The sequence below is a fragment of the Penaeus japonicus genome, unplaced genomic scaffold, assembly GCF_977035675.1.
Source record: "Penaeus japonicus unplaced genomic scaffold, GWHDUDI00000001_assembly GWHDUDI00000015, whole genome shotgun sequence".
NCBI classification, from domain to species: Eukaryota; Metazoa; Arthropoda; class Malacostraca; order Decapoda; family Penaeidae; genus Penaeus; species Penaeus japonicus.
In genome coordinates this window covers 24089496-24104495 of record NW_028234417.1, presented here as the reverse complement: position 1 = coordinate 24104495, position 15000 = coordinate 24089496, and the positions used below count along the sequence as shown (strand labels likewise).

The 15000-nt window shown below is 36.6% G+C and overlaps 1 protein-coding gene across 4 annotated transcripts in view; it reads left to right on the top strand.

Moving 5' to 3' along the window:
- Positions 1-15000, top strand: part of und (methionyl aminopeptidase und) — a 19169-nt gene that overhangs the window by 3172 nt on the left and 997 nt on the right. For 2 of the 4 annotated variants that reach the window (XM_086544719.1, XM_043038442.2), the window contains exons 4-13: positions 324-423; positions 718-782; positions 1340-1442; positions 1745-1846; positions 2142-2309; positions 4394-4548; positions 4864-5101; positions 11044-11280; positions 13203-13377; positions 14738-14867. In XM_086544719.1, coding sequence (XP_086400845.1) covers positions 324-423; positions 718-782; positions 1340-1442; positions 1745-1846; positions 2142-2309; positions 4394-4548; positions 4864-5101; positions 11044-11280; positions 13203-13377; positions 14738-14867 — 1473 coding nt within the window. Of the gene's footprint in view, positions 1-323; positions 424-717; positions 783-1339; positions 1443-1744; positions 1847-2138; positions 2310-4393; positions 4549-4863; positions 5102-11043; positions 11281-13202; positions 13378-14737; positions 14868-15000 lie in introns of all 4 variants that reach the window. The other 2 variants (XM_043038441.2, XM_043038440.2) reach the window with 1 other exon arrangement.

The following is a 15000-nucleotide window of genomic DNA, read 5'->3' as shown; positions in this document are numbered from 1 at the left end:
GATTGTGTTGAATTCATTGCTTGTACAAGTTCAGTAAATATGTATATGAGCTGACTATTTAAATTTTTATATTTTATTTTTTTCAAGCTGATACCTCTGATTTTTTTATATTCCTTATTGTGATGAATAGATTTTGTCGCATAAAGTTATATAACCTATTGCTTAATTTTGTAAACATTCCTGAATAAAAATGCCTTTTGTAGTATTACCTATCATTTGGCAGGTAATATATAATTAGTAGTGTAAATAACTTTGTGTTCAATCCATACAATTTCATTTTGATCATTTTCCTTTTTTTCTTCCACCTCTTTTTATCTGAACAGTCTGAAGGAGAGGAAGAGGGAGGTTCTGCTAACAAGAAGAAGAACAAAAAGAAGAAGAAGAAGGCGGCAGGGGATGATGGCGCTGAGGAGGGGAACAATGGTAAGGCAGGAAACACTGGCATTTCTTGTGTTCTCTTTCAGGTAAAAGGAAATTTTAAGGACTTTTTTTTTTTATTGTAGTTCAATTTTTTTTTGACTTCATATTTTTAAAATCTGTTTGACTATTCATATTTTTTTTGTGTGTGTCATTAGGTTTATGTATGCAAATGCATGTAGAGATGATAGAAAGATAGAGTTCATGTCTAGCCACCTCCTACCTGATCTCTGAATATTGTAAAATGGCAGCATTTAATTAGTTATATGGTTCATGTTTTCCCCATTTTTTCTCTTTCAGCCAAATTGGTAAATGGGACAGACGATTTGGCAGATAAGTTGAAGAAAACAACTCTGTCTGAAAAGGTGAGTTCCCTTTCAAGTTTTATCAAGAGATCCTGAATTTGACTCTACTATACACTCAAAATTATGTCATCCATCATTATTCATCTTTGAATTTCAAGTACATGTAGTTCTCAAAGAGTTTATATTCCACAGCTGTATATCTTGTTTTTTTTAGTATCTTGATCTCTTAGGGTAGCCCACCATTTTTATGGACTGCCTGTAGGCTCCTGCATCCATCATCATTAACCCTTCTGAGACAGGCTACATCTTAAGATGTATAACCTGGGTTGGCCATCTTAATATGATGTGTTTTCAACTATTTTCTAAACTTATGGTATGATAGATGAGTATATGTATGATATATTAGCAAAGTGTTACTCACTAGCATCTGGTATGAATGGTTAGTTACACAGATCAAGGAGTAACTAGCATGTAATTTAAACAAAAAAAAAAACAGTGCAATAGAGAACCTTTTTTATTTAACAGCATTGGTTACTGCACACCCTTTTTAGTTTTATATCATTCTATTTAAGAAGAAAATTGTAGTACCCTTTTCTGTCATTGTGTGATTTGAACAGGCTGAAGGGGAAGAGAAAAAGAAAAAGAATAAAAAGAAGAAGAAGACTGCAGGCCAAGGAGTTGAAGAGGAAGATGAAGAAGTAGAGAAGCAGACAGCTGACGGTAGGTTATGATCTCTTGCCTCCTTTCCTTTCCTCTATCCTCATTTTGGTCTTCCCTTTAGTATTCTATCAATTGTTTTCATCTAGCTCAGATTTGATATATGTTTGTCTAATTCCTGCTGTATACCATTAATTGTTTTATTAAGATATTGTTGATATTGCAATTTGCCTAGAATAAGTTTTCATGGGGAATAGATTGGACAAGGCTTTCAAAATTAGTTCCAAGAAAAGTTTAACAAATGGATCTAACAAAAGTTCTTAGTACCACTGAATTAAAAGCTATCATCCTGTCTTATATTTCAGGGGATGAAGAGGCTAGTTCTGCTGCCAAGAAGAAAAATAAAAAGAAGAAGAAGAAGACCCAAGGAGGTGAAGTGGAGGATTTAGTGGAGACCAAAGAGGAAGGTAGGACAATTGATGGTTTTGATGGTTAATGCACTTGTAGAATAATGATTTAAGGGTAATGCTAGGGCAATTTTGGCTCCACCTGGACACAACAATGGGGCTTTTCAAAATGTGTAGACTTGACAATAAATGTCACAGATTTAGGCCTAGAGGAGGAGTCACAATGTATCCCTTTGTTGTTTACGCAACCTGCAAGTCAATTACAAAAGTAGTGCAACTGTTACATGTATAATTAGAATTACAAAGCATGCAGCGATCCTGGATTCTGATTTTTTTTTTCATTTCTGTTAAGTAGAGGAAGAGAAATCCTCTGCAAAAAATAAGAAGAGCAAAAACAAGAAGAAGAAGGCCCCAGGGCAAGAAGCCGAGGTGGAAGAGGAGGCCCAGCCAGAAGCCAAAGAGAAGGGTCCTCTGCAGCAAACAGACCCTCCAACTGTTCCTATTGTGGATCTCTATCCTGATGGTGGGTTGAACAACATCTATTGTTATAGAAATGGAGAGAAAGAATATTTCTCTCTCTCTCTCTCTTTTTCTCTCTCGCTTTCTCTTTTTCTCTCTCTCTTTCTCTTTTTCTCTCTTTCTCTTTTTCTCTCTCTCTTTCTCTTTTTCTCTCTCTTTCTCTTTTTCTCTCTCTCTTTCTCTTTTTCTCTCTCTTTCTCTTTTTCTCTCTCTCTTTCTCTTTTCTCTCTCTCTTTCTCTTTTCTCTCTCTCTTTCTCTTTTCTCTCTCTCTTTCTCTTTTCTCTCTCTCTTTCTCTTTTCTCTCTCTCTTTCTCTTTTCTCTCTCTCTTTCTCTTTTCTCTCTCTCTTTCTCTTTTTCTCTCTCTTTCTCTTTTTCTCTCTCTCTTTCTCTTTTTCTCTCTCTCTTTCTCTTTTTCTCTCTCTCTTTCTCTTTTTCTCTCTCTTTCTCTTTTTCTCTCTCTTTCTCTCTCTCTTTCTCTTTTTCTCTCTCTCTTTCTCTTTTTCTCTCTCTCTCTCTTTTTCTCTCTCTTTCTCTCTCTCTCTCTCTCTCTCTCTCTCTCTCTCTCTCTCTCTCTCTCTCTCTCTCTCTCTCTCTCTCTCACCTCATCTCTCTCTCTCTGTCTCGTCTTTCTCCTTTCCTCTCTCTCCCTCTCTCTCGTCTTTCTCATTTCTTCTCTCTCTCTCTCTCTCTCTCACCTCCTCTCTTCATCTCCCTCCTCTCTACTCCCCTCTCTCTTCTCCCCTCTCCTTCGACGTTCCCTCTCTCTCTCCCCCGCTCTCTCTCCCCTCTCTCTCTCTCCCCTCTCTCTCTCCCCTCTCTCGTTTCTCCTCCGTCCCCTTCTCTCTACCCCTCTCTCCTTCTCCCCTCTCTCTCTCCCCTCTCTCTCTCCCCTCTTTCTCTCTCCCTCCCTCTCTCTCTCCCCCTCTCTCTCCTCCCCTCTCTCTCTCCCCTCTCTCTCTCCCCCTCTTCCCATCTCCCTCCTCTCCCTTCTCCCTCTCCCTCTCTCTCCCTCTCTCCTCTCCCTCTCCCTCTCCCTCTCCCTCTCCCTCTCCCTCTCCTTCTCCCTCTCCTTCTCCCTCTCCCTCTCCCTCTCTTTGGTTGTGTGTCTGTTTGTTCTGCTTATATTATTTTTATGTCAGTTCAATTTGTTTCTGACTTGAAAGATTTTGAATATGTTTGGAAACTACAGTACTTATATTTTAAACCATTGATGTCAGGAGTGCATGTATACATACACTCTCCTCTTTATTATTGTTATTATTATTATTATTGTTATTATTATTATTATTATGATAATGATAATGATAATAATAATTATAATAATGAAAATGATAATAATACTAATGATAAGAATAATTATTGATGATGATAATAATTATTGATTATAACAATGATTATTATGATGATGATTATTATTATCATTAATATTTATTGTTATTATTTATTATCATTTATTGATATTATTACAGGTTGTTTTACAAGTGCCAAGTCACCGAGTCAGTCAACAGGTCTACCTGACCTCATCTGTTTACCTTGTTCCTTGAATTTTCTATTCCATTATTGTTGTTCTTTAGAATATGACAATGATGAAGCTAATTATGATGATTAAGATTATGATGATGATAATGATAATGATAATAATAATAGTAATAATAATGATAATGATAGTAATAGTAATAGTAATAGTAATAGTAATAATAATAATAATTGGTAATTGATGATCAAATTAATGACAATCCTAGTAATGATGATGTTTTTTCCTAAATATTCAAGGAATATGGTAAAAAGGTTCAGTTAGGGAGGCCAAGCCTGGACAACTAATTGACTCCTTGGTGACTAAGCACTCATGAAACCATTAAGGGGACTAATCTATGTGTAGGGGAAATTATGAAAATCAATCTCGATGACGATTTCTGACGAGCTGCTCGACGAAGTATTCACGCACCATCATTGACACTGAGAAATGGTTTTCTTTTTTTTTTTTTTGTAAAATTTTATGAATTGTATATTGGATGTGGTGAATCTTCCTGAATCATATATAAGTATTTAGAACTACATGGTTTCAAATAGCCTCTGCCTTTTACAGGCATCTTCCCTGTTGGTGAAATCTGTGAATACAAGATCAAGCAGGACGACCGCAATGCAATCAACCGCATGACCTCCGAGGAGAAGAAAGCCCTCGAGACCTCCTTTGATGATATGTACCGTGAGATACGCATTGGCGCTGAAGTCCATCGCACGGTGAGTGACTTGCATTCTTGCTGAAATGTATTTTGAGGGGCTTCATGAAAAACTAAGATAATGGTTGATAATGATTAGATGGAGATTCTGTAGGATTTAGTAGGTGTTTTCTTCTTCATTTTCTTCTTTCTGCTCCTGTTCCTTCTCCTCCTCCTCCTCCTCTTTGTGTTTTGTTTTCCCCTCCCTCTCCCTTTCCTTCCCCTCTCCCTCCTTTTCTACCCATTCCTCATCCTCTTTTCTTTCTCTTTTACAGATTATATAATTATTCAATTATACATTTATATGCTTACATTTGTCCATCCATCCCCACTGCAGACTCGCAATTATTTCAAGAAAAATGTGAAACCGGGCATGTCAATGATTGAGATCTGCCACATGATCGAGGAGACCAACCGCAAGCTCATCAAGGAGAATGGTCTAAAGGCTGGCCTGGCCTTCCCCACTGGCTGCTCTATCAACCACTGCGCGGCTCACTACACCCCCAACTCTGGCGACAAGACGGTCCTCAACTACGATGACGTGTGCAAGATAGATTATGGAATCCATATCAATGGTAGTGCTTTGTGTCATTATGGATATTGGAAATTTCCTTCTGGTTGAATTCTTTCTCTTACTTCAATTTATTTCTCTCTCTCTCTCTCTCTCTCTCTCTCTCTCTCTCTCTCAACTCTTCTCATCTCTCTCCTCTCTCTGAATCTCCTCTCTCTACTCTCTCTCTCTCTCTCGTCAGCTCTCGCTTCCCCTCTCTCTCCCTCTTCCTTCCTCTCTCTCTCTCTCTCTCTCTCTCTCCTCTCTCTCTCTCACTGTCTCCTCTCTCTTCTCTCTCTCTCCTCTCTCTTCCTCTCTCTCTCTCTCTTCTGCCCTCCTCTCTCTCTTAACTCTTCCTCTCTCTCTCTCTCTCTTCCTCTCTCTCTCTCTCTTCCTCGTGCTTCTCTCTCTCTCCTCTCTCCTCTCTCTTCTCATCTACCCTCTCTCTCTCCTCTCTTCCTTCTCTCCCTCTCCGTTCCTCTCTCTCCTTTCCCCTCTCTCTCTCTCCCTTCCTCTCTGCTCTCTCTCTTACCTCTTCTCTCTCTCTCTTCCCTCTCTCTCCTCTCTCTTCCTCTCTCTCCTCGTGTCTCTTTCTCTCTCTCTCTCTCTCCTCTTCGCTCTCTCTCACTCTCGTCCTCTTCTCTCTCTCTCTCTCTCTCCTCTCACTCTCCCTCTCTCTTCTCTCTCGTGCTTTTCCTCTCTCTCTCTCTCTTCTTCGTGCTCTCTCTCTCTCTATCTCCCTTCTCTCTCTCTCTTCCTCTCTCTCTCTCCATATTCCTCTCTCTCTCTCTAGCTTTAATTTACGGTCCTCCTCTCTCTCTTCCTGCTATTCCTCTCTCTCTCTCTCTTCCTTTCTCTCTCCCCTCACTCTCTATAGACATTACCTCTCTCTCTCTCTGTCTGCGCTTCCTCTCTCTCGCCTCTAGAATTATTCCTCTCCTTCCTCTAAACGGCTCTCTCTCTCTTACTTGCCTCTCCTTTCTTCAATTCCTCTCCTCTCGACTTCGTATCTCTTCTCTCTCTCTCTCTTTCGACTATTTCCATCCTCCTCATCACTCTTCTTATCTCTCTCTCTTCTGAGCACCTCTATCTCTCTCTCTTCCTCTCTCTCTCTCTCTTCCTCTCTCTCTCTCTCTTCCTCTCTATCCTCTCACTTCCTCCTCTCTCCTCTCTTCTTCTCTCCTCTCTCTCTCGTCTCTTCCTTTGTTCCTCTCTCTCTCTATCCTCTTACCTGCTCTCTCTCTCTCTATGTCTTCTCTCTCTCTCTCTCTCTTTCCTCCTCTCTCTCTCTCTTTTTATTTTTCCTCTCTCTCTCATCTCTCCTCTCTCTCTCTCAACTTTCCTCTCCCTCACTCTCTTTTCCCTCCTCTCTCGCTCCTCTTCCTCTCTCTCTCTCTCGTTCTTCCTCTCTCTCTCTCCTCCTTCCTCTACTCTCTCTCTCTTTCTTCTTCCTCTCTCTCTCTCGCTTACTCTCTCACTCTCTCTATTGTTATTATTTCCTCTCTCTCTCTCTCTCCCTCTCTCTCTCTCTCTTCCTCTCTCTCTCTCTCTTCCTCTCTCTCTCTCTTCCTCTCTCTCTCTCTCTTCCTCTCTCTCTCTCTCTTCCTCTCTCTCTCTCTCTTCCTCTCTCTCTCTCTCTTCCTCTCTCTCTCTCTCTTCCTCTCTCTCTCTCTCTTCCTCTCTCTCTCTCTCTTCCTCTCTCTCTCTCTCTTCCTCTCTCTCTATCTCTTCCTCTCTTTCTATCTCTTCCTCTCTCTCTATCTCTTCCTTTCTCTCTATCTCTTCCTCTCTCTCTATCTCTTCCTCTCTTTCTATCTCTTCCTCTCTCTCTCCTCTCTTCATCTCTCTCTCTCTCTCTTTCTCTCTCTCTCTCTTTAACCTCTCTCTCTCTCTCTTCCTCTCTCTCGCTCTCTTAACCCCCCTTCCTCTCTCTCTCTCTCTGTCCTCTCTCTCTTCCCTCTTCCTCTCTCTCTCTCTTTCCTCTCTCTCTCTCTCTTTCCTCTCCTCTCTCTCTTTCCTCTCCTCTATCTCTTAGTCCCTCTCTCTCTCTCTTCCATCCTCATCTCTCTCTTTTCCTCTCTCTCCCCTCTTCCTCACTCTCTCTCTCATCCTCACTCTCTCTCTCTTTCCTCTCTCCTCTCGCCCTCTCTCGTCTCTCTCTCCTCTACATCTCTCTACCGCTCCCCTCTCCTCCCTCTTACCTCGCCGCTTCCTCTGCCTCTCCCTCGCCCTCTTCCTCTCGTCCTCTACCTCTTCCTCTTCCTCTTCCCTCACTCGGCCTCCTTGCGTCCTTCTATCTAACCTCTAACCTACGTTCCCTTCCTCTTCCTCGTCCTCTACCTCTACCTCTACCTCTACCTCTAACTCTTCCGCTTCCTATTCCTCTTCCGCTTCCCTACCTCTACCTCTACCTCTTCTCTTTCCCTTCCTCTTCCCTCCCTCCCTCCATCTCCTTCTCCTTCTTCCTCCTTCTCCTTCTTCTCTCCTTCCTTCGCCTTCTTCTCCTTCTCCTTCCTCCTCTTTTCCTCCTTCATCCTTCTCCTTCTCCTCCTTCTCCTACTCTTTCTTCTCTCCTCCTTCGCCTTCTTCCTCCTCCTTCTCGCCTTCTCCTCTCTCACTCCTTCTCCCATCTTCCTTCGCCTCCGTCTTCTCTACGTCTCCTTGCGCCTTCTCCTTCGCCTTCTCCTTCTCCTCTTCTCCCGTCTCCTTTCCTTCTTCCCCTCCTTCTCCTTCTCCTTCTCCTTCTCCGTCTCCTTCTCCTTCTCCTTCCCTTCTCCTCTCCGTTCTCCTTCCCTGCTCCTTCGCCTTCTCCTTCTCCTACTCCTCTTCTCCTTACTCCTTCGCCTTCCGCTCCTTCTCCTTTCTCCTTCTTCTCCGTCCCTTCTCCTCTCCTTCTCCTTCTCCTTCTCTTTCTCTCTCCTTCTCCTCCTCCGCCTCCTTCTCCTTCTCCTTCTCCGTCTTCTCCGTCTTCTCCTTCTCCTTCGCCTCCTTCTCCTCCTCCTTCTCCTTCTCCTTCTCCTTCTCTTGCTCCTTCTCTTGCTCCTTTTCCTTCTCCTTCTCCTTCGCCTCCTTCTCCTCCTCCTTTTCTTTCTTCTTCTCCTCTCCTCCTTTCTGCTTCTCCTTCTCCTGTCTCTCTTCTCCTTCGCCCTTCTTCGCCTCTCTTTCTCCTTCACCTTCTCCTTCTCCTTCCCTTCTCCTTCCTCCTCTCCTTCTCTTAGCCTTCTCCTTCTTCTTCTCCTTCTTCTTCTCTCCGTCTCCTTCTCCTTCTCCTTCTCGTCTCCTTCTCCTTCTCCTTCTCGCTCTCCGTCTCCTTCTCCTTCTCCTTCTCGCTCTCCTTCTCCTTCTCCTTCTCGCTCTCCGTCTCCTTCTCCTTCTCCTTCTCGCTCTCCTTCTCGCTCTCCTTCTCCCTCTCCCTCTCCCTCTCCCGCTCCCGCTCCCGCTCCCTCTCCCTCACCCTTGCCCCGCTTCCCTCTCCCTCTCCCTCTCCCCTCTCCCTCTCCCTCTCACCTCTCCCCTCCCCCTCCTCTTCACCTCTCCCTCTCCCTCCCTCTATGTATATGTATATTTTATATATATATGTATATTTATATTATATGGTTATATGTATATATATGTATATGTCATATATATGTATATATAAGTATATATATATATATGGATATATATGTATATATATAGGTATAATGTATATATATGTACTATTTCTATGTGTATTCATATATGTATATATATGTATATTTATGTATATATAATGATGTATGTATATCGCTACTATATATGATACTACATAAATGTTTATATTGGTATATATTTGTATATATAGATGCTGTAAATTATATATTATATATTGTACTTACTTATATATACGTATTATTTATGATATCGTATATTAAATTTATATGAGTATATATGGTATATATATGTGGTATATATGGTCATAGAATATATGAGTACATATATGTATATATATGTGTATATATGTATATTTATGTGTATATATGTATATATCTGTGTATATATGTATATATATAAGTGTATATATGTATATATATGTGTAATATATGTATATATATGTGCTATATATGAAATTATATATATTGTATATAGTATATTATATGTGTATATATGTATATATATGTGCGTGTATATATGTTTTATATATGTGTGTATATATGTATATATTGTGTATATGTATATATTGTGTATATGTATATATGTGTGTGTATATGTATAAATGTGTGTGTATATATATGTGTATATGTATAAATGTGTGTATATATATATATATATATATATAGATTAGAGTATAGTATATATGTATATATATGTGTATATAATGCACTATATATATGTATATAATAATGCTGTATAAAGTATGTATATAATATATGTGTATATAATGTGCCTCATATATGTAGTATATGTGTATATATGGATATATATGCTGATATATGTTATATATGTGTTGCGTTTGTATATATATTCTATTATGTGTAATATATATGTAATTATATATGTGTATATGATGTACACTTATAATATGTATATATGTATATATATGTGTATTATATGTTAATATATATGGTTAATATATATGTTGTATATATGTATATATATGTGCTATATATGTATATATATGTCTATATATGTATTTATATGTCGGTATATATGTATATGATAGTGTAGTGGTATATGTATATATTAATATGTATATGTGTATTATATGTTGTATATATGTATATATGTATGTGTTTTATATATGTATCATATGTATGTCGTATAGAGTTAAATTGATGATCACCTATATTATATATACTGCGTGGTGTATATGTATATATATGTCGTGAGATATGGCATATATATATGTGTTTATATCGTATATATATGTGTATATATGTATATATATATTTATATATGTATATATAGTAACAAATATATGTGTGATATATATGTTATATATATATATGTGCTATATATGCCCCTCTCTTTATTGTACTTTACCTGTGTTTATATATTGTATATATGTGTATATTCTCATGTTGATATGATATATATATATGTATAATGTATAAGTATACTAGTATTTATGTATATTTGTATATTATATGTATTTGAGTATATATGTATATGTATATATTATCACGGAGGTATATATATACCTGTATTTATTATATGTCATATGTATATGACGTATATGTTTTATATCTATATGCTATATCTATATAGGTATATAATATATGTATAGGTATATATTATATGTATTAAGGGGTTATATGTCGTACTGATGTATTATATAGCGTATGTATATATATAATACTTACATATATATATATATACATATATATATAAATCATATTACTAACTCATATATACATAAGAGAGAATATATTATATAACTATACAAGTAATATAATGATTATACTATCCATATATATAATAATTAACTTCACGTATCAAGATATAATCACTATATACATTATAGATATATATACTATATATATATATATATAACACTATGATATATATATATATATATATATATATTTATATATATATACAATGATAATGTTTATATATGTATTTATGTATGTATGTATGTATTTATGGATGCATAAATATGTATATATATTTTGGCTGTAAATGGTCTAAATTCTTTGATATTCTAACGCATAAGCCTAATCCCTCGAGATTCTCGGCTTCACTAGTCACAGGCGAGTGCTATAGCCCCGGCCACCTGGCGCGCCGGCTATGATCTAGTATCTCATACCTGGCGTCTGACCCAAAAAACACTAAACGTGATAGCAAGTCAACTTGCGCGAATGGGTTAAAGAGTGGTGTTCAGTATATATATATTTTTTGTCTATTTTCCATTTCCTTATATTTCCCTATTTGGCTGTTGACCTTTTATTTTATAGACTTCTGCTCAGGTTGAGACCCAGGACTTCAAATTTGCCTTTACTCAAACAGGTCGTGTGATTGACTGTGCATTCACACTAACTTTCAACGACAAATACAACAATCTTGTGGAGGCTGTGCGTGCGGCCACCAACACTGGCATCAGGGAAGCTGGCATTGACGCAAGGCTCTGTGACATTGGTGCTGCCATCCAAGAGACGATGGAGAGCTACGAGATTGAGCTGAACGGCAAGACATATCCAATCAAGTGCATCCGCAATCTCAACGGCCATTCGATAGCACCTTACAGTAAGTGAGGGGAAGCAGTGGATAGGGTCTTTGTCTTTTTTTTTTTTTTTATAGATATTGGCTGAGATATAACAATTTTTTTGTATGGGTTTTTATTTATAAAGTGGTTGGACTTTTGAAGAAAATTTTCCTTATGTATAGAATTTCATATCAGAATTAGAAAAGAGATAGTACAAGAAACATGGAAAAGATAAAACAGATATATATCCAGCAGTAATACAACTTCCTCAGCCCTCACATATCTTGCAGTGCAGTGAAAAGGTATATATATAGTCCAAGCCAAGGTAGCAAACTAATAAGTCAAATGTAGAAAATGTATACATGAGTGTATATCTTCACTAAGCAATGGATGTTATTGATAGAAACATGTCTGAATATGAAGAAAAATAATAGAAACAGCATACATGGCAACTGATGAAAGCATAAACATTGTGTTTGGCTGCTTCAAATCAGCCACAGCAATGTCATTGGAGTGAGTAAAAAGTGCCAGATGTCAGGTGACTCCACATCTCTTGACTGACATATATATATGTATATATGTATATATATATATATATATATATATATATATTAAGACATATATATATATATATATATATATATATATATATATATATATATATATATATATATATATGAATAATCAGCTGTTATCTTCCTTGTCTATGCAATTCTGATGAAGACATGAAATTGAAATGCAAACACCATGATTTACAAAGTTTTTCTTTCTCATTTACACCTATTTCAAATAGGGCAGCATAGTACTACCCATAAAAAGCACAAGATACATAGAAAAAATTATCTATTGTTTTGTCCATCACTTTGGTTATAGGAAATATTTAGAAAATATTTAAAACAGAAACGATTTATTAGAAATAAATAATTAAAAAATAAATAAAAGTGAAATAAGTAAAAAAAATAAAAAAAGAATCAATAAAAAAAAAAAGAAAAATAAAAACACAAAAAAAAAAAAAAAAAATGGAAATAAAAAGATCAGAATAATAAGAAATAAAAAAATTAAAAAAATAAATGATAATAAAACAAAAATAAAATAAAAAAAATTTAATTGGAAAAAATAAAAAAATAAAAAGAAGGGAGAGAGAGGGGGGAAGTGGGGAGAGGGGGGGGGAGGGAGGTGGTAGGGGAGGTCGGAGTGGAGGCATTGTTACTGGGGTGGGTTGATTGTTTGGCTTGTTTTATGTTGTTATTCATGTCAATAAAATTGGTAAATATGAAATATAATATTTAGTAAACAAGAAATATCTTTATAAAAAAAAAAAAAAAAAAAAAAAAAAAAAAAAAAAAAAAAAAAATATTTAAGAAAAAAAAAAAAACAAAAAAAACAAAAAAAAAAAAAAAAAAAATAAAAAAAAAAAAAAAAAAAAAAAAAAAAAAAAAAAGAATTTAAAAAAAAATAAAAAAAGAAAAAAGAAAAAGAAAAAAAAAAAAAATAAAAGAAATAAAAACCCCCCCCTAAAGACTGCAATTCCTCAACTAATTATTGCTCCTCGGTAGCTATTGTGGCGAAATGTTTATAAATCACAATTTGTTAAATTTGGTCTTTGCGGTTTAATTTTTAAGCCTCAGTTTTTTTTTTCTTTATATGTCAAATAGTTGGTGAGTAGCAGAATGACATTTAGAGTAGAGACCACAAGGCATAGAAATTCGAAAGTAATTTACATATATTTTCCTTTCCTCATTAGACCTTCATCTTCACTTTATTGGATATGTGATAGTTTTATGTGCATTATTATTATTGTTTGCGATATCATAATATGGAAAGAAAATGGGAAATAGATTGTTTGATAGATATCCTCCAATACAATTACTCCTGGATTCTGATATAGATTTGACATGAAGGGGAAGTTGATCACAGTCTTAACTTAAAGTCTTAAGTCTCTAATGAAGGTCTTCAAATTCAGGGATCCATGCTGGAAAGACAGTCCCAATTGTCAAAGGAGGAGAAGCTGAAGTCATGGAGGAGAATGAAGTATATGCAATTGAAACCTTTGGTTCCACGGGTCGTGGTTATGTGCACGACGACATGGAAACCTCACACTACATGAAGAACTACGATGTTGGACATGTTCCTCTCAGGTTAGTGTTGCATTTTTAAAAGCTTAATTACCGAGTGTTATATCTGGATTTTAGTATCTGTCTGTGTGGGGGTACATGCATGTAGGGATGTACTTTTTATTGGTATTGGTATTAGTTGATTTACTACCAATACTACAGATACCTAAAAGAAATTTACCATGTCATTACTCATTGCAGATTATCTTGTTAAGCATGAGTTAGATGTTTTATGGTGATGAAAAATGAGTTATTGGTAATAATAGATTATCTAATATATTATTTTGAGTACCTTGAACATAGTAATACACATATATATATGGTAATGAGCAACATCTTACTATCATGGATGTGCATGAAACATGTCGGTGGCCATGCCATAGTCTTCGCCCCTTGTATATGGCTTCACTCTACTTTGGGCAGTCTATGTCTAAGAATCTTGAAATTCAATTACTGAGATAAAAAACGTTTCCTGTTAATTCTTTACATCTGTGTTACCATAATACATACCTATGTACTAATTACAGTACTAAACTTTGCCAAGAAATCATGACTGACTAGAATGAAATAGACAATTTTCTTTACTTGAAATGTGAAGATATTTTTATTTCAATATATATTAGACATTTTAAAGGCTATTAACCCATTCACGCTGGGGCTATTCCGCCTCTGAATGGTCAGAATGCCGGGTGTTTTTGAACGCATAAACTAACGCCTCAGGATTCTCGGGCGCACTAGCCGCGTGCCTAGTTTGGTCAAGGCCGGCGCTTGGGGTGACCAAATATCTCATAGCTGGCGTCTGACCCAAAAACCACAAAATGTGTCAGCACATCATCATTGGCATGAATGGGTTAATAAGATAAATGCGGCAAAATCTAGGTAGCAAAATGTATTTATTGAATATTTTGAATGTAGAAGTATAAAAACAAAAACATTCAATTTTATTTTAACCTAAATGGTAAAAGATACGTCTCAGTATTGCCAATTTTGAAACATGAAACTTACTTATACTAAGGGGCAAAATTTTTATAGATTCTTCCTAATAAATTTGAATACACAAGACATTGTTCCCTCCCTCCCTCCATTTTTCATTTGTCAATTATCATTTTACCTAAGTGTCCCAAGTGTTGATAAGGCCAAAGTTTAATAAAAGCTTGGAAACAAGGTTATATAATCTTGTATATAGGTTTCCTTTTTACTGATGTGATATCAGTATCTGTAGTAATAATGGTATTGGCTCATTGTTGTAGTATTGGAATTGATAAAAATGTTGGTATCTGTACATTTCTATATGTTTGCATGTAAAAGCCTATGTGAAAGTTCTATAAGTATTTGTAACATGCATTGTGAATCCTCTCTTGACTATTTCCTCATCTTGTTTCAGGCTGGCCAAGTCCAAACACTTGCTGAATGTAATTAACCAGAATTTCGGCACTCTGGCTTTCTGCCGCCGCTGGCTGGATCGCCTTGGAGAAAGCAAGTACCTGATGGCTCTCAAGGACCTCTGTGAGAAGGTAAGGATATCCTTTGGTATGCTGTGTTATGTGAGGATATGTACTATATGAATCTTACTCTTCTAGTATGCTTAGATTCATTATATTTCCATATTTTTTGCCTATTCTGATTTTTTTTCTTCCCATTTGTAGT